This window comes from Poromitra crassiceps (genome assembly GCF_964638095.1).
Source record: "Poromitra crassiceps genome assembly, chromosome: 16".
NCBI classification, from domain to species: domain Eukaryota; kingdom Metazoa; phylum Chordata; class Actinopteri; order Beryciformes; family Melamphaidae; genus Poromitra; species Poromitra crassiceps.
The window spans coordinates 12,656,564-12,674,657 of record NC_139645.1 but is presented as its reverse complement, the minus strand read 5'-3'; the positions used below and the strand labels follow the sequence as shown (position 1 = coordinate 12,674,657).

Below are 18,094 nucleotides of genomic sequence, written 5' to 3'. Positions count from 1 at the left end.
TTTTACTATAAACCTCCCTACGTGTACTCACTTTTGGCTCGCTCCCCCCTCCTCTCTCGGAGATTAATGGAACAGTCCAGCAGTGACGTCACCGTTCTGGCAGCGCTCATCAGCTGAGAGCAGTGTGGCTGAGAGAAGGAGGCTTGTTTTGCTACATTGTTGACGTTTTAGCTAAACGTTTAAACATCGATTCTAGTTCGAGTTAAACGATAAAAAAAAAACAGACAGTTTCTCCCCCAAAGTCTGGACTCGTGTCACAGTGTTTACACCCTGCATCATCGAGCAAACATGAAATGGATGTTCAAAGAGGATCATTCCTTGGGTAACGTTCTTATTTTATTTTGTAATGTCATCTCGATAAAATAATCCGTTGGTAGAAATATCTAGTAACTGACGCAACCTCGCGTAAACTGTCTAATTTTTGAGTTGGGTGAACAGTTTTGAAAATCTCACTGTAACCTATGTCCGACTTGGACTGGAGGGGGGCCTATCCTTCAGCCCTTTGTTTACGACTGTAGGTATTAGCTAACGTTACAGCCACAGGACAGATAGACATAACAAATATATATCATATATTTGTCAGCTGCTATTGTAAAGTCAGTTTCCCTTCCCCTGCCTAAAAATGAGTCCGCTGGAACGGTGTAGTTTTTACAAAACGTCGTGTTTCTTCTTGTTTCCAATCGACGACCTGATTTCAGGTTGCTGGTGGATTTTGACACAATGGCTGCTAAGCATCTATTGTGCAGACGAATACATTTTTACTGCACATATACAGGTATATATATATATATATACAGTAGTATTATGTAAACAAAGGTGTCTGTTTTACTCTCAGACCCGCCTTCAGCTGTAGGCCATCATCAGCGTGAATAACAGGTTTGTTTTGGCAGCTCAGTCAGTGGCAGGCCTCTAGGCTAGTTTTGTCTTCATCATTTTAGTATTTTTACAGAGGATTTTGTGCTCACTATAGGTACATGCGTGCCCAATTGACATTTCATCATTGAGAAATAATGTCCTGTTCAAAGGTGCCATGTGTAGTATTTGTAAACATCAATATAAATGTAAAATGAATGGTGATACCTTGGTGTATCTTACTGTAAACAAGACTTTGAGGCTGGCATTATCAATATTTTACTAGCCTCCATCTCTACCCGTTATGTTGTGAGTTTCTCAAAACCTAATTAAAGAGGATAGTTTTTCCACTTTTGTATTTCTGAAATGGACTAAGTGATCCCCCCCCTTATCAGCCACTGTTTCCACCCTCGCCAAAAACTCTGAAAGCTTCAGCTCCCATTGCTGTGGATGAACAGCGGAGGGCGCTGTTTTGTTTTTGTGTGCCCTAAAGCAAATCCGACCCAGTAAAATGCAGTCTGAGGCTGCATGTCTTCTTCCCGTTTGATTACGGTAATTACACTGACACCTCAAAGTTGACGTGGTAATGATTTATTGACGTTGAAGTGGCACACATAGCAGTTTTAAGCGGATGGATTGACGGGTCTACTGGTTTGGCCGGCCACAATGCGTCTTAATCCACAGCTGCTGCCTGTGGATGTCGGTCAGAGTGTCATGTAACCTCTCAGCCAAATGTTGATCTAGTCAGTCACCAGTTGCCTCACTCGTCAATACTGAAGAGAAGGCATAAGGGGGAGGAGTCCCCACGATACGATATTATCACAATACAGTCATGATACAATCATAATTGAAACTGAAATGTTGCATGCACTTGACAATTTAGATAAGAAAAAAAAGATTGCGATACTTGGCATTTGTGCAATACGATATATTGCCACACAAAATACTGCCATAATATGCTGTTGTATCAACCCCCCCCCCCCCCCCCCCCCACGCCTAAGAACACGGTGTTTGTGCTGTTATCACCTTCATCTGACTAACATGATATTGCTTTTTTGTCCTTCATCAGAACATCGGTGCGTAGAGTCAGCCAAAATTCGCAACAAATACCCTGATCGGGTTCCGGTGAGTGAAAATAATAATAATAATAATCTTACACTCGATCCTATTTCATCATCTTGTTACATGAATGGTTAAACACGTCTGCCTTTGTTTGTCTGTGGCGTGCGTCAGGTGATTGTGGAGAAAGTGTCTGGGTCACAGATAGTGGACATCGACAAGAGGAAGTACCTGGTTCCCTCCGACATCACAGTGGCTCAGTTCATGTGGATCATCAGGAAACGCATCCAGCTGCCCTCGGAGAAGGCCATCTTCCTGTTCGTGGACAAGACTGTGCCTCAGTCCAGGTCGGCACACGGGAGCTTCAGTGGTTGTGGGTGGAGGTGGTTGTGGGTGGGAGGTGCGGGCATTGCCTGTCCAGGTTTTTTGCTAAAACATGGAATCTGATTAGAGGTTAGATTCTCTGCCTGAGCCCGGAGCCAGAATTTGCCTTCTATTCCTCGGGCCCGGTTCGGGCCGAACTCATTGTCAGATATTTATATTATTGGGGTAATATTTGGTGTGATAATCAGAATGTTATGACATTGTAACCTTAAAACCTTTTGTATTCATAAGACTGAACAGACAACATGGATGGATGTAGTTTAGATAAACAGCCAACTTCCGATCTCAGTTCTAAATCTGATCTCGCTTTAAGTTCAATCATAAATCCTTATACAAAATGAGATCTGATACTGCGCCAAACATTAAAGCTGCAGTCGGCACTTTTAAACAACATCAGTGGAATGTTCACCATAGCAACAGAGTAGAACCCGAATGACCCTTGTTTGTGTGCTGTGATTGGCTAGTTATGTTCTAGCTATCCCTGAGGCCTGTAGCCTGTACTACGAAGCTAGTTTAATGCCTTATCCGAGTAAGTTTGAGTTTAAACCTGGTTTAGCCGTACTACAAAGCAAGTTAACTTTCAATCACCATGGCAACTGACGCTGCAAAGCTAACCTGGTCACGACCAGGTTAGCTTCAGAGGATAAGATCAAAATCCATGACAGACCCATATAATCGGCTCTCTGGAGTCACTCACCGTTCATATAAGATCGCCATATGAAAAATAGATTGCAGTCAACTGAGAATATAACAAGAAAAACATTTGTGGCTCTGTAGGCTACATAATTAAATTAAGCCTACTTACCACTTTATGTCTTTACAGCTCAACGATGCGTGGAGAAATATGATCACTATTAATCACCGCGGCGCATATCATGAATGGACCCTCAAATGGAGTGAGGGTGTCGTCTCAATTCAGTTCAGCAGTTTTCTCTTTTATAGTAGGCTATTAGGCTTTATACTAGGCTATTTTATATATGAATTATTCGATCAGTGCAACCACACACATGAGTGATAGAGATCATTATTCATTGAGCATGCGTTTCTAAATCTATGGTCTAAATAGGCTTACAGATTGTGGAAATGTATAGACTGAGATTACACATTTAGATTTGTTGCTGCTGCCTGTATCAATGCAGCTGTATCAATCGCTGATCAAAGTAAATCAAATGACTGATGTGAATACAAGCTGCTGCTTTAGACAGCCCTTCAGCAGACTATCCAACGCGGATTTTCATTCTGACATTAAATCGCGGATACATTAAATATCCGCTAAAACTCTGATCATGCACTGCGCTTCATTGAACGAGGAAATGGGTGTGGAAATGGGTGTGGGCGTGGATAAACTCAGCTGTTCATAATGTGATTGGCTGGCGCACCTCTTTCGCGTGGACGCGCGCCTGTGCACGAGCGAAAAACGTGCGCGTGCACAGGCAGATCCCAGGTCCACTTACCTAGTAAAAAACCAGCGTCGTAGTATCAGTTAACTAGATAGCTTTGATCCTGTTCAGTCAAACCAGATCAAAGGGACTTATCGCGGATCTGTTAAACTAGTTTCGTAGTACAGGGCTCAGTACTACGAATGTTGTATTAGAAGATCCAGGATCTGTCCCTTGATCTGGTTTGTCTAAACCAGATCAGCTCGATTGTAGTTAACTTGTACTACGAACGTCGATTGGCACTAGTTAACTCGAACCAGGTTTTTCTAATCAAGCTGACAGCGCGTGCACATGAAAATGCCCGTGCACTGGAGCTCGTGCCCGCAAAAGAGGCGTGGTTTTTAACAACTGCCAATCAGAGTGCAATATGGACTGCTCCAACTCCGACAGCGCCAGACACGCCTATTTCCTCATTGAATGAAACCGCAAATACAAATCTGCGTTGGATATTATTACTGTTCCCGAATTACTGTCTAAAGTGACCACTTTTATCCACACCAGTAATTTATTTGAAGAGCGGTTTCGTAGGCTATCTACAGCTCTCTATCTACAGTCTTTTGTGGAAGCAATGTGTAATCTATCTCAGTCCAAAATCCGTATGTAGCTATAGACCATTTAGGCTCAATGAATAATAATGATCCGTGTCTGTACTTTGTTCAGTATATTGTATTTCAATTTGTAACCGTCAAATAAAATAAAATAAAATAAAATAAAATAAAATCAATGTGTTTAGTCGCACTGATTGAATAATTCCTATAGGCTAATCAATAAAAAAAAGAATGATAATAAAATAAAATAAATGCTTCTGAACTGAATCGACACGGTATGTGCGGGCATAGATTTCATTTATTAAAAATAGTCTATTTTGTGGTCACATGGCTATTGTAATGTCAGCAGAGTCGCATATCTCCATATTTCATATAATGATGCTGGAAATATGAAGTTCAATCACATCATACAGGCCAAAAGCAACAGAGTTGCAGCTGCAAAATGCAGGAGTAGCCTAGATATGAATCATCTTAATATGGGATCGCCTGTGTGCAGGTGATCCCATATTAAATTGCTTAGATGTAGTAGGCTGTATGACCATTTCAATTCCAACCCAACGTCAGTCTCAGCTCCATTGCGCACACGGCACCGTGCGCTTTGGAGACGTTTATGTAACCTTTTTATGCCGGTTTAGTGATATGTCTCCACTCACTATTCAGCTGCAATCGATCAGCGGGGTCAAACAACGTATCTAGGCTACTTGAGAGCACAAAAATGAATATATAAAAACATATTCCAAAGTGGTAAGTAGGGCTTAATTAAAATGTAGCCTGCAACAAGTGCAAGGCTTTAGTCCTTGGTTAATTCAACATTACAATTCGTGCTCCTTCCTCGTCCAGAAAGGGGTTGGCCATTTTTCCAAACTGCTGATTTGATTGGTTCGTGGGCGGTGTATTTAAGGTCTAATCTTATCCTTGCAACTTAACCTGCTGCGGACCAGGTTAAGTGTGAAGCATAAGTTGCTATGGAAATATATGTCGGTAAGAAGTTAACTTGCTTTGTAGTACGGCCAAACCAGGTTTAAACCTGAAGTTACCTCGCTAAACCACTAATCTTGCTTTGTAGTACAGGGCACAGATTGGTTGTTGTTGTTTTTGTCAGACCAACAACCAAAATGATAATGAAATAATATTGTTAAAAAGGAAAAGCTGCTGAAAGTGCACAATGAAAAAAAGCTAATGTTTCAGTCCCTCTGGACTAGCATCACTTTGAGCACCTCTTCTTTTGTACACATTTTAATATGATTCAATAAGATCATATTTTTCTACCAGTTTTGCCGTGCTTTTGTCCATTACCGTGATTTTTCTCCATGGATGGTGTTGTCGGGTCACTCTGTTCACCACTTTATGGCTCACGTTACCCACAGGGAGTTAGACTGCACACTCTCCCACACAGACGATCCCACAAAGCTCAGTGTGACTGCACTGTTAGACTCGTGTTGTTCAAGAGGTGCAGGAACCTCCTCTCTTACATCCCATTGGCATAGCTAGTAGGGGTGGCAGGATGCATCAATCTGCATCGATTCAATGATCAACGATCCAACTGCATGGATCCACAGTGAAAACATCGATATTAATAATCGCTATGACCCCCCCATAAAATAAATAAACATTATGCTTTTATTTAAAAAGAATAGATTGTTTTTCATTTAAATGTCTAAGAGCTCAACAATAAAATTGTCAAATGATATCTTAGTTGCTTTTTTTTAACCGAGTGTTTAACTCAGTGGTTCTCAAATGGGGGTCCGGGGACCCCCAGGGGTCCATGGCACTTTGCCAGGGGGTCCGCGAAAAGTTTTCAGGTAAAAAGAAATGTGTGTGCAAAAGCTTCATAGTTCAACGAAAATATGTTATGCTTTAAATCTAAAATGGTTCGTTGATTACATTCTAATCTGACAAACCTATCAATTTAAATGTCAGGCACGTTACCGTGGAAACAAGCTGAGCCCCAAATCACAAATCAGAATGAGGGGGTCCCCGGTATATTTTCTGTCTTATAAGGGGTCCTTGGCTGAAAACCATTTGAGAACCTCTGGTTTAACTGATTGTGGGCATATTGTCTAATATCGATCGCAGCCCCCTGAATCGAATCGCATCGTGGCAGACTTTGTGATATCGGCAAAAATCGAATCGTTGTCAAATGAATCGAGATCGGATCGCATCGTGATCAAACTTGTGATTCCCACCCCTAATAGCTAATAGCTAGGTTCAACACTAGCCATTACCCTATTCTGTCATTTCAGTGCTCAATACCATTATACAAAAACAATTATATTAAAAAATCATGTAATTTAAAGTGTGATACATGCCTGAATACATTCACATGGAGAGACGTGATCAGTATTATGTGCTGGAGCTCATCAGCCTGTATATTGGAGTAGGCGGAAAAGATTGATAAGTTTGTGACAGCAGCTGTCAGCTGTGCAGTGACGGGTAAATGGCTTTTTCAGCTTGTGAGGTGCCCTCTCCAAATTGTAACAGTATTTGAATTTGCCATATTGCTACACACATATACATCATGTGTGTGTAGTTAAATTTTTCTTGCAACCAGCAACATTCTCTCATGGGTCTGGATCACAAATTCCACCAAATAGCATGCGTTCTTCTTTCAACCGCAGGCGTCATAACTAAATTTGATTAGAGTTTTTTCTGTGTACAAAAACAAACATCAAATTGCTATCAGCATGTGGGGTGATGATAATAACATGATATAGTTAGGGTTGTGTGTGGAGGGTGACTCACTGATGGGACAGCCTGACAGCACCCAGGAGGAGTTGATCCACACTCTCTCCCACTCGCCTCACTAACTGACGTTAGTCATCGTGACTCAGAACTTCTACTCGGTAGTGTTTGACACTTTAGAGCCGAGCAGTTGCATCACAACTCTTTTGCTAGCTATTTTTTGCTATTGCTAAATCACAAACCACCACTGGTGTCATTATGAAGGTCCAGTGGAGAATTAGCTGTGTGCAAATAATCACCAGATTAATAACAATCAGACTAGAAAAAGAGAGATACCCGGAGAACTTGTGATGTGAATAGTCTGATCATGTGGATTTGTTGACAAATGTAGGTTATTGTGACACAGTATTTAGCCTTGGTCTCTCTACTCCAACACACTCTGTTGTAGCTTGAGAAGAGGCGGTTCAGTTAACTAGCCAGCATGCTGTATATACTGTACTTTCCTTATACTTTTGTACCTTACTTTACTTATAGGAGGAATCAGCGTGACATCACAACACCCGGAACCGCAGCAGTTAATAGTATGAGTTGTGCCAAACAATCGTTCACATGGCTTATATTTTGACATTCTGAGTGAGAGCAGAAGTAGCTCAAGGGTCTGACGTATAATTATATATGTATGTCGTGTTAGAGTTGTGTGAACTGTCGCCGTTTTTAAAATGAAGTGAATTTAGTCAAAAGCACAGCCTGCTCGCGCGAGACACTCAAGGCTGGCTCCATAGGCTCCCATTATAAGCTGCCGTTTGTTTACCAGCACTGATCCCTCGTATAGAGCTCCTTTTAAAACCAAGGTTACAAAGTGCTTCACACTCAAAACTAGAATGAAAAAGATGAAAATGCAAATCAAAAACAGAATACCAGACACCAGAACAGCAAAATGAACAGGTTCAAGAGCCATTTGAAGGGACTAACTATAAGTCTTGATGTTAACATACGACTACTTGCCACTGTTTACAGTAGCTTCTACTAGATATGAATGCGGCCATCAGATGTTCAGATTACTTTATTGTCCATCAAATGAGCATCAAATGGAAATGTTATGCTGTAATAAAACATCTAAAAGCAAGTGTCTTATCAGATGGGGGACCCTGGGACAAAATCCTATCTAATGGGGGTCAGTTTAGGGGTCCTTGATGTGAAGAAGTTTGAGAACCACAGTGTTGCATCACCTAAAAGCCCCTCTTAGACAATATTTACGTCAAGCAGCAATAGGCCCTTTTCACAGCAACTGTCGTTTTGAGGTGGTGAAGCAGCAGGACGGTTGTTACACCTGCTTTACTTCCTGCTTTACCGCATCAAAAAAGGGTCCATACTGAAGCACTTCCACGACATGAGAGCGACTAACCTACCTGCAGTCTGTGCTCGTGTGCGTAGTAACGCTCTGTCTCCCGTCATGTTTCAGTATCACAATGGGACAGCTGTACGACAAAGAGAAGGACGAAGACGGCTTTTTATACGTGGCGTACAGCGGGGAGAACACCTTCGGTTTTTAAGAAGAAGCCACGACGGCGATCGGCCTTAACCTACGGAACCACACGGCTACACCTACACGCCCCCCCCCCCCCACATCCAATCACAGCCCCCTGGAGAGAACCCACATCCAATCACAGCCCCCTGGAGAGAACCCACATCCAATCACAGCCCCCCGGAGAGAAAGTGTGGGAAGCCCCCCCAGAGAGATGCAATGACCTGAAAGCATTGGCAAGGTTGACTGACTGCTCGCTTTGACTGGGTAATGATCTGTTAAGTGCACCAGTGTGTTTGTTCTGGCCCATGTTGCTCCTATTCTACATACATCCATAGATTCATTTATGTATAGTGTGTTCATTTGAATTATGATTTGTATGATGTCGTTATGCATAGAGAGGATACGGTTTTACTCTTAGGACAAACCTGGATTGTCTTTTTTCACCAGTTGAATGATATTTTTGCGGGTTTGAGTTTTTTGCTTTCAGTTTTTGCTTTCTTCTTTGAAGATTATATTTAAAAGAATTTTAACTATTTGAAGGTAAGGTAGCTGGATGACCTAACCAATAAAAAAAAAAGATGACAATTGAGCCTGGTGCTTTTCTTTTTCCAAATATCAACAGTTGTTATGGTACATTTGTTTTTGAGAAGCTCCAACATGCGATGCGATGATGTTAACTTTCCAACAAAACTTAATTGGAGACAATGAACATGCCATGCTCTTGTGTGTCTGTGTTTATAGTCTACATCTCCCCCTACCCAGGGAGGTACGCAGTGGTAATGAATGGGTCGCAATGCAAATGCTGAAGTCAGCCTCTAGGTGGCGATGTTGAATTTAAAACAAGGGCTCTGCACTGCCACTCATTTTTGAACACAGTACTGTACAACTAGAACTGTGGTACAAAAAGAGGATCACTGAAAATCGCAAAATCAAAAGAAACATTTTATTACTGCATCTAAAACAAACGTCTTTCAGGTTATGTCTGAAGAAATTGGGTTAATTTGCTTGTTTTGGTTGATTAAATGGGTCTTTCTTGGCCTAACTGGTGGTACTGCACAATCATTGGAAGTAAAATCACAGTGGCATTTACCACCGATGCCAAAACAGGCAGTTCTGCAAAGTTTTAATTACATTTCTGGATTTATGCAAATCATTCCAGTAAATCAAGAGTTGTGGGAAGACTTTATTCAGGCTAATAACAGAAAAGAAATCTCACACCATATGGTACAGAACTCAAGCATCATCTTTAGATTGTATTCACTTTTCTTTTACACATTTGATCTTGATAATGTTTTAATGATTCTTTCTTTTTGCCTGAGAAATGGCAAAAGGCAAAAGAAATCAATGTAAGGCCTACTCACAATAACATGTCCAACAACATTTTTTTCCAAAGTCTGAGACTGTGGGCCTCCCTCCAGGCAAAGCTTGGAAAAAGGCGCCCTCCTTGCCCAACTGGATGCTGTTTGACATCAGACTACACCAAATGCATTAAAAAATATAGCCGCAACCAAGCAGTAGTAGTAGTAGTAATAGTAATAATAGTAGTAGTAATAGTAGTGGTGGTGGTCGTGGTAGCAGCAGCAGTAGTAGTAGTAGTAGCCTATTAGTAATAGTAGTAGCAGCAGTAGAACTGATGACATCACTCGCTTATGACATAATTGCTTGAGTGACATCGCTGATGACATCATTGAGTGCTTGAGTGACGTCACTGGTGACGTCCTCTATTAACAGAGGGACCCCTTCACGAAGGTGAAGGCGTGTTGCTCAGGAGGGATGAGGAGCGGAGGAACATGAGACGAGACGCAACAGCCACGATTGAGGAGGTGTGAGAAACACCAGAAACTTGAAAGAAGAAGAACCAGGTCTAAAGTGAGACCATCCAACTGTGAGAGGCAGCAATGTGCAGCAAGGCACCCAGTCTGCTGGAAAGCCATTAGAAGATCACCAATCACCAGCAGTAGTCGCAGAAGTAGTAGTAGTAGTAGCAGTGTTGGGGGTAACTCATTACAAAAGTAACATATTACATGTAATATATTACTTTTAGCAGTAACTCAGTAATATAACTTATTACTTATAGGATTTCAGTAATATTATACCAGTTACTTTGTCAAGTAACTCAAGTTACAAATTTAGTTACATTTGATTAAATCAACGCACATATTTCAAAAAGATACAATCATTTCCTAATCAAACTGTGTGTTTTTATGCAAATAACCACTATAGAACTTTCAAATTAAAGTAACTAGTAATATGTATTATATTACATTTTGAAAGTAACTTGCCCAACACTGAGTAGTAGTAGCAATAACAGTTGCATATGGGCCACATTTGGCCCAAATTATGGGCCAAAACGTAAAATTGGCAGTTACAGCATTCACAGCGTCCCAGGTGGGAATCGAACCCAGGACCTTCGAGCTGTGAGGCGACAGCGCCTACCACTGTACCACCGTACCCCCCTGCATGACCTAATCTGACCCCCATTCAAAAAAGTTGCAACACCCCTGCTCTACTCCTCTACTTAGTAGAGTCGACTACACCGGGTCCTGGGGGGAAGATTGGGTCTGTGAGACATGATCTCATCAAATGTGGGCGCGTGTCACTGGTCGGACGTCCGTTAGCTCCACGTGCTTTCGCTTTTAGCCACCGAGAAGGAAGGAAGAATGAAGAGGAAGCCGTTAAGAAACCTGCCAGTTTCTTAGAAAAAAAAAGTCTGACTTAAGAGTCTGGCAGCTGCAGAGGTTCAGCTCTATATAAAGAGAGAGCAGCAGAGTGTCCAACAACACAGATCAAGATCACTCAAGCAGAACGAAAGACCCTCAGCCAGACAGGACCAACTCTCTCTCTCTCTCCATGAAGATGCTGATGTCTCTCGTCCTTCTGGGGCTCCTCTGCTCCCTCCACCTCACATCTGCAGGTCAGTGCCTCTGTGTGATTTCATGGAGCTGCCAGCAAAACTACATTGACGAGATGAAATATGACAAATGATGTTGTTGACGAGTGTGTTACTTACTGTGTTCACAGCTCCACATGGATCAGATATTATATCTAGGGACAACTGCTGTTTGAAGTTGTCTCAAATAAGAATTCCATTGCGCAAAGTGAAAGCAATAACCCGGCCTGGAAGTCAATGTGAACTCAATGCAGTAATGTAAGTATACAAGTCTACTGTAACCATACTCCAGCATTGATACTGGCTTTGCCAAGTGTGCAATTTTGACCTTTTTCTACCTTACACTGTGTGACTTTTAATGGTGTTTGGTGTGTGCTGTGTGTGTGTGTGTTTCTTATAGATTTACAACTGTGGCTGGAAAGCATACTTGTGTGGATCCCAACCAGCAATGGGTGCAGAATCATATCTCAAACTTTGCGGCCACGGCAGCAAAGGTCTAAAGAACCAGAGGCTATGAGTCAACTCCTATGATGAAGGCTGCAATCTAACTGCCAATATGCATCTGTCAAGACATTTTTAAATTGGCAAACATGTTGAGATGCTGTTGCTTTGCATATCATATCCCCCCCCCCCTTATTTAGGCTATTTATTTAGGTAATTTATTTTCCAATGTAGGTGTGATGGGCTGTTGTAAGTGATGAGTACTGAGTATTACAAAGAAAAGCTATAGGATACAATTGCTGCCTTTACTGACTAATTATTGCTGACATTGTTACTCTTAAAATGTCTGCGTTGGATTAGCGATGTTATAGCATGCCATTGTCCTCTTCAATGTTAATCAGCCCAGCCAGAGTTTCCTAAGTGTTCTGTGACAGGAGTGAACTGTGACTGGAGTGTTCTGTGACAGGAGTGAACTGTGACAGGAGTGAACTGTGACAGGAGTGTACTTCAAACCACTGTAGACTGAGTCTTACTTTATTGAATTAATTTGTAGTGATATTTATAGGTGTGCATGTATTGGTGAGAGTAACGTCCTGGATGGCGTCCTAAAGAGTGCTTAAGAATGTTTGCAGTGATGACTTTTCATTATATTTATTATATTTATTATAATTATTATAATATTTAGAAATATATGCCCATGTCTATTACTTATTGACCATTATGTAAATAAAAGCTATTTTTTTTGTATTTGGTGTTCTGCTCTCATGATTTTGGTGACCCATGAGACACTTTCATTAGTTTGGAGTTCTGCTGTGTTCCTGGTGAAACTAAATGGACTACACTACTAACCATTAAAGTAATAATAAATAATGAAATATTAATATGAAATGATGTCTTGGACTATTTTCAATAATGTAGACTACATTGGCAATCCTGGTTATCATCTCATATTGTATCATCCATTCATTAAATTGCATGGTCCCTTTATTTCTCTCTCCCTCCTGCAGCCTCACCCCTAACTGTTACATCATTCAGTCATTGATATACACGCCCCCCTCATTCCTTGTCCAATCACTGTCTCCCACGGTTTCCCTCTCTTTGGCCTATACCAAATCAGCTCATTTCTCTCGTCTTTCTGTTGGCCAATCAACTGAATGAGTTGTATAAAAATGCCCATGTATCTCACTGTGTTGTTGTAACTCACCTATGTGCTGTCACCTCTCAGTTGCTGAACCTCATCGAAGCAGTGTTTCGCCCCACCTCCTCCCCTGATCACCACCATTGTCATGGCTCCTGATTAATTCCCTATAGGGGGAATTCTCTATCCTATAAATCACTGACGTCCTCCGCTCATCTCAGGAGGATCCGTCATCATATCATGGAGCCATTCACCAAATCTAATTACTATCATTAAAAGTTTATCTGTACCTTCTACCTGTCTCTAGTCTCTCATTATTTAATTACTGCTACTGATGGAGAGAGGAGAGTTGTCCCAGTAATGTTGTATCAGCAACTCATAGGCCTACTGTTATAAAGGGTACTAAAGATTTCTAACTGAATAACAATGGAGACAACACTAGAGGAAGAGAGGGTGACATATTGGTTTGTTGACCCTGGAGGATTGAACACAGTTGCTGAAAAACACTCTAGTCTGGATTGATTTCACAGCTGAGAAACATTCAAACAAACTGATAGTAACCAACCATATCAGTGATTTATATGTTCTAATAGAAACTCTGAATTTCTCAAATAAACCAAAGAAATACACTCTAAATACTTAACACCGACCCATTAATTAACTTTTGAGAAAGAGATAACATAAGTGTGTGTTTCTTACAGGATGAAATTGGAACCACAGATAATGTGTTTTTCCTAGTTACTAATTACTTCAGAGTATTCTGGGAGTGCCTGTATGATGAGACCAAAAATATTTACCCATGCAAGGCACTCTTCTGTGTGATGTTAGATGACAGGAAGGCAGAGTGTGTAATTAATAATTCATTACAGTTATGCAAATGTATAAAAACCAAACACCTGTCGTTTCACAATTAGCCTACTGTCTAGAGACCATCTGAGTGGCGTGCACATTCAAACAAAACCAATCAGAATCAATCAATCTATCTATCTATCAATCAATCAATCAATCAATCAAGTAACTCAAGTTACAAATTTAGTTACATTTGATTAAATCAACGCACATATTTCAAAAAGATACAATCATTTCCTAATCAAACTGTGTGTTTTTATGCAAATAACCACTATAGATGACAATAAGAAAGGAAAATAATAACATTTAGAATTTTGGACTGTTTACACTGATTTGAAGGTGGTTGAAATTATTTTTCGGGATGGTTCCGGGGCGGCAATGTCATTCTGCTGCTGCTGTTATTTTGGTGAAAGTAATGCAAAAGTAGTGTAATAAGTAATGAGTTACTCTACACAGAAAGTAATATTGTAAAGTAACTTATTACTTTCAAATTAAAGTAACTAGTAATATGTAGTATATTACATTTTGAAAGTGACTTGTAGTAGCAATAACAGTTGCATATGGGCCACATTTGGCCCATATTATGGGCCAAAACGTAAAATTGGCAGTTATAGTGTCAGAATCTGGTAGATTGGAGTAGTTTCTTGTTTCTGAGTAGTGGGTGACATTTCCAAACTATGTGCAAAGTTTGGCTACTCTGGGCTTTATGAGGTGAGGGGAGAACAATAATAATAAACAGAGAAATTACAATAAGCTTCCTTCCACACATTATGTGCTTGGACCCGTAAAAAGTCTGTCTGAATGCATTTATTAGTTTCTGACTCACTTCCCTGAAACGGTTTGGAGCCCCTCTGGGGAGGCCCGCCTCCAACTTTGAAAAGCCTGTATTGGTAATACTGCTTCGTGGGTTGAGTAATGTTACATGTTAGTGTATTCTCTTTTTCAATTCAGACTAGAAATCAGCCAGAGACAAAACTGCTCTCTTACAAACACTGACTGTCTGAAAAATGTGTTAGGAATCGCATCTCATGGATAAAATTGTGTCGTAGCAGTATGCAACTCGGCTTTTGTAATCCTATTAAACTCAATTCAGATATAAATTGTGACATTAGTGAGAATTAATAATATGCAGCACATGGCAGGAAGTGATGTAAGCCTAACAGGAAACCTATGACGCTGAAAGAGCTGCCACATTAAATTTCTATGGAAATTCTGTGCTTTTCCCCCAAAGAACAGCTCAGCTTTGATTGTGGTTCAAATCTTTTAACAATGAGTTAATTTATAATAATCGTAAGCATTCAGCACTGTTATAATACCATACTGTTGCAGATAAAACATTAAAAAAGCAATAAAATGCTACTGCAGCATATTTGGTTTCACTTTCAATTTTCACTTCCTCATCTCCTGCAGCCTTTCTCAGAAACATGCTTCCAGCCAGGCAGGATGCATGCAGCCCTTCCAATGAGAGATCCCTTTACTTTACCTTTATCTTATAATAGAGATATGAACAATCTCTGACTCGCTCAATCTCTTCCTCTCTACCCCTGTCTTCCTCGACCTACCCTTTTCACTCAAAAATATACTAAAGTGGAAAGATCAGAGGGGGAAAGTACTCAAGTACAAGTACTCAAGTTGTTGAGGATTTGTACTTTGAAAGTATTTTTATAATGCTATACTTTTACTCTTACTCGAGTAATTTAAATGATATTCCACTTGAGTACTTTGAAATGTACACTGAGTAAATGAGTGCATTCAGATTTTTGTTTTTCACACCACTATGAAAACAGCACTGTAGCACACAGTAACATTGGGACTGCTCTCACAGGTCCAGAATCACTTCCGGATTCAGGGCGGCAAACTGGTGGCTCGTTAGTGCAGTGGTGAGTGGTCAAGGCTCGTTAGTGCAGTGGTGAGTGGTCAATTACATTTAAATGAGACGATAAATTTAGACGATCCACAACATTTTAATGGTCCCCATGGTCACATTAGTTCAGAAATCTCAGCTTCACTTGACACTGCTGATAGCCATAGCAAAATGGATGTATCCGATTGTGAAGTCACAGCATAGAGATAGATAGATAGATAGATAGATAGATAGATAGATAGATAGATAGATAGATAGAAATTGTGACAGTGCTAATAAAAGAGAAATGCATCAAATGGTAGGAATGTAGGCCTATAAAAAAGAACAACAAACTGTCATTACTGCCACATTTAATATGGAGATTCAGTGCTATTTCTATAATAATTGTTAGCATTCAGCACTGTAATCCATAGATAATAAATGGAGAAGCAAATTAATGCTATTGCCGCATATTTTGTTGCATAATTTTCACTTCCTGCAGCGTTTCTCAGAAGCAAGCATTATTCTCCTCAGAGGAAAAATCCATTTCGATTTACAATGAACTCATGGGGAAGCTTGAATACACGTGCCCTTTAGCAACACATTTTTCCACGTGCAAACTTATACATATCTCACAACATCACTTTTAATTTATTGGGGGGGGGGGGGGGGGGATTATGTGCTACTCACAAATAAGCATATATCAGAATCAAAGTTTAATACACAATCATGCCATGCTTTGGAACATTTCACAGCTTATATCCCCAGTATGCTCAGATTCTTGCACACAGTTTCTGTCAGTAGCTGTGATTTAGTATACTGTTAAAATTCTTCATAATGTTTAGTGCATGGAATATGATCTTTAGCACGGTATAGTTATCGGCAAGTTCTTCAAACAGTATCGCTTAGCATCACTTATAACCTACTTAGCCTACTGCTTTGACCGATCAAAGTCGTCATAATAATAATAATTCGTTTATTTTATATAGCGCTTTTCAATGACCCAAAGACGCTGACAGTATGAGTACGACAGAAAACAAGATAACAACGAGCAACAGGCAACAGATATAAATAACAATAATTAACACATCAATCAGGCATATATGGAAACAGGGGAGGGAGGGAGGGAGTGGGAGGGACAGGGGCCAGACAGAAGAGAGGGAGGTGGGGGAAAGGGGGGGGGGTGGCAGGTTGGAAGAGGTGGTTAAGGGTAGGGGAGGTTGTAAGTTTGGGAGAACAGGTAGGTTTTGAGTCGGGATTTAAAAGTGGGGAGTGAAGGCGAGTCTCTGACAGTCTGGGGGGAGGGAGTTCCAAAGTCGGGGTCCTGCTCTGGAGAATGCTCGATCTCCAAAGCTCTTAAGTTTGGATGGTGGAATGATGAGGGGAAGAGTGGATGAGGATCGGAGGGTTTGGTTAGGGCAGGCAACTGGCGGCCCACGGCCGCATGCGGCCCCCGACCTCACTCAGTGTGGCCCCTGGGTCAATTTATTTTATTAAAATAAATACATTTATTTTATTTTTTTATTATTATTTTTTACAAGGCGGACGTTTTTGGTTAGTTTAGGTTAGACCACCAAAATCTGTGTTTTTATTTTACTGTACAACCCAGAACATGGCGCTAATGGCATTACCATTGTCCATCCACATACTGTTTAACGTTAGCATTTGAGCTAACGCTATTGTACCAAACTATCCAGGATGCACATTGCACATGCAACATTACTAATCTGATTAATATGACATATTTGGGTGATGTACCCCATCAAATTGCTGTAGCGGGCTGTTTTAAAGCTAGAGCAAAGTTTCTGGTATCATCTGAATAGAAGAATTGCTAAATTTGAATATGAAAAATATAAATGTTGGTATAATGAACTTTGATTACCAGTCATTTTCATCAAATTAGTATAGCTATAATTGGGAGTGAAGGTGTTACAGTAGGCTACTGGTGGAAGTGCTATAGAAACTATAGAATATAGTGAATTGTGATAGTTGTGCTATCTGGCCAACAGAAGAACTTGTTATCCAGGATAATCAATGGAATCATGTACAAAGTTTAAGATTTATAATAGCATCAGTTCATACAGAAGCAAGTCAGCATCATTTCCTCATGGAGACTAAAGGGAGATAACGATTTAAGATCATTTAGGAAAACTGATCTATAAAAAGTTTCTCTGTTTTCATTCATAGCATAATCTGCTCGATAACACAAAATTTAGAGAGTCCAGAACTTTTTTTTAATTATTTATCTTGACAGTAAAGCCTAACTCTTCTGCAGGCTGAATTTTATTATATTCTGTGACCTACAGAACCCATGCTCTGCTTTTCCATGTAACAGTCCTGTATGGTGAAAACAGTCAAGAGTTTGTTCTTGGAAGAGCAGTTCTAGCCTGTTTAAAACGGATGGTTTACAAGCTGGTTCTACTCTCCAGAGGGCGGCGGAT

At 40.5% G+C, this 18,094-nt stretch overlaps 1 protein-coding gene across 1 annotated transcript; it reads left to right on the top strand.

Annotated features, from left to right (window-relative positions):
- The first annotated feature begins 118 nt into the window (after positions 1-118).
- Positions 119-9,069, top strand: LOC310790908 (gamma-aminobutyric acid receptor-associated protein-like 2). The gene is made up of 4 exons (XM_083652620.1): positions 119-322; positions 1,922-1,977; positions 2,086-2,258; positions 8,427-9,069. The coding sequence occupies exons 1-4, from the start codon at positions 289-291 to the stop codon at positions 8,515-8,517; spliced, it is 354 nt and encodes a 117-aa protein (XP_083508746.1). The 5' UTR covers positions 119-288; the 3' UTR covers positions 8,518-9,069.
- The last annotated feature ends 9,025 nt before the right edge of the window (positions 9,070-18,094 follow it).

Excerpts from the sequence above, each read along its gene's own strand:
- LOC310790908 (XM_083652620.1), top strand. The coding sequence starts at position 289 with ATGAAATGGATGTTCAAAGAGGATCATTCCTTGG. Across the intron at positions 1,978-2,085 it reads AATACCCTGATCGGGTTCCG|GTGATTGTGGAGAAAGTGTC; the intron begins GTGAGTGAAAAT and ends GGCGTGCGTCAG. Across the intron at positions 2,259-8,426 it reads AAGACTGTGCCTCAGTCCAG|TATCACAATGGGACAGCTGT; the intron begins GTCGGCACACGG and ends GTCATGTTTCAG.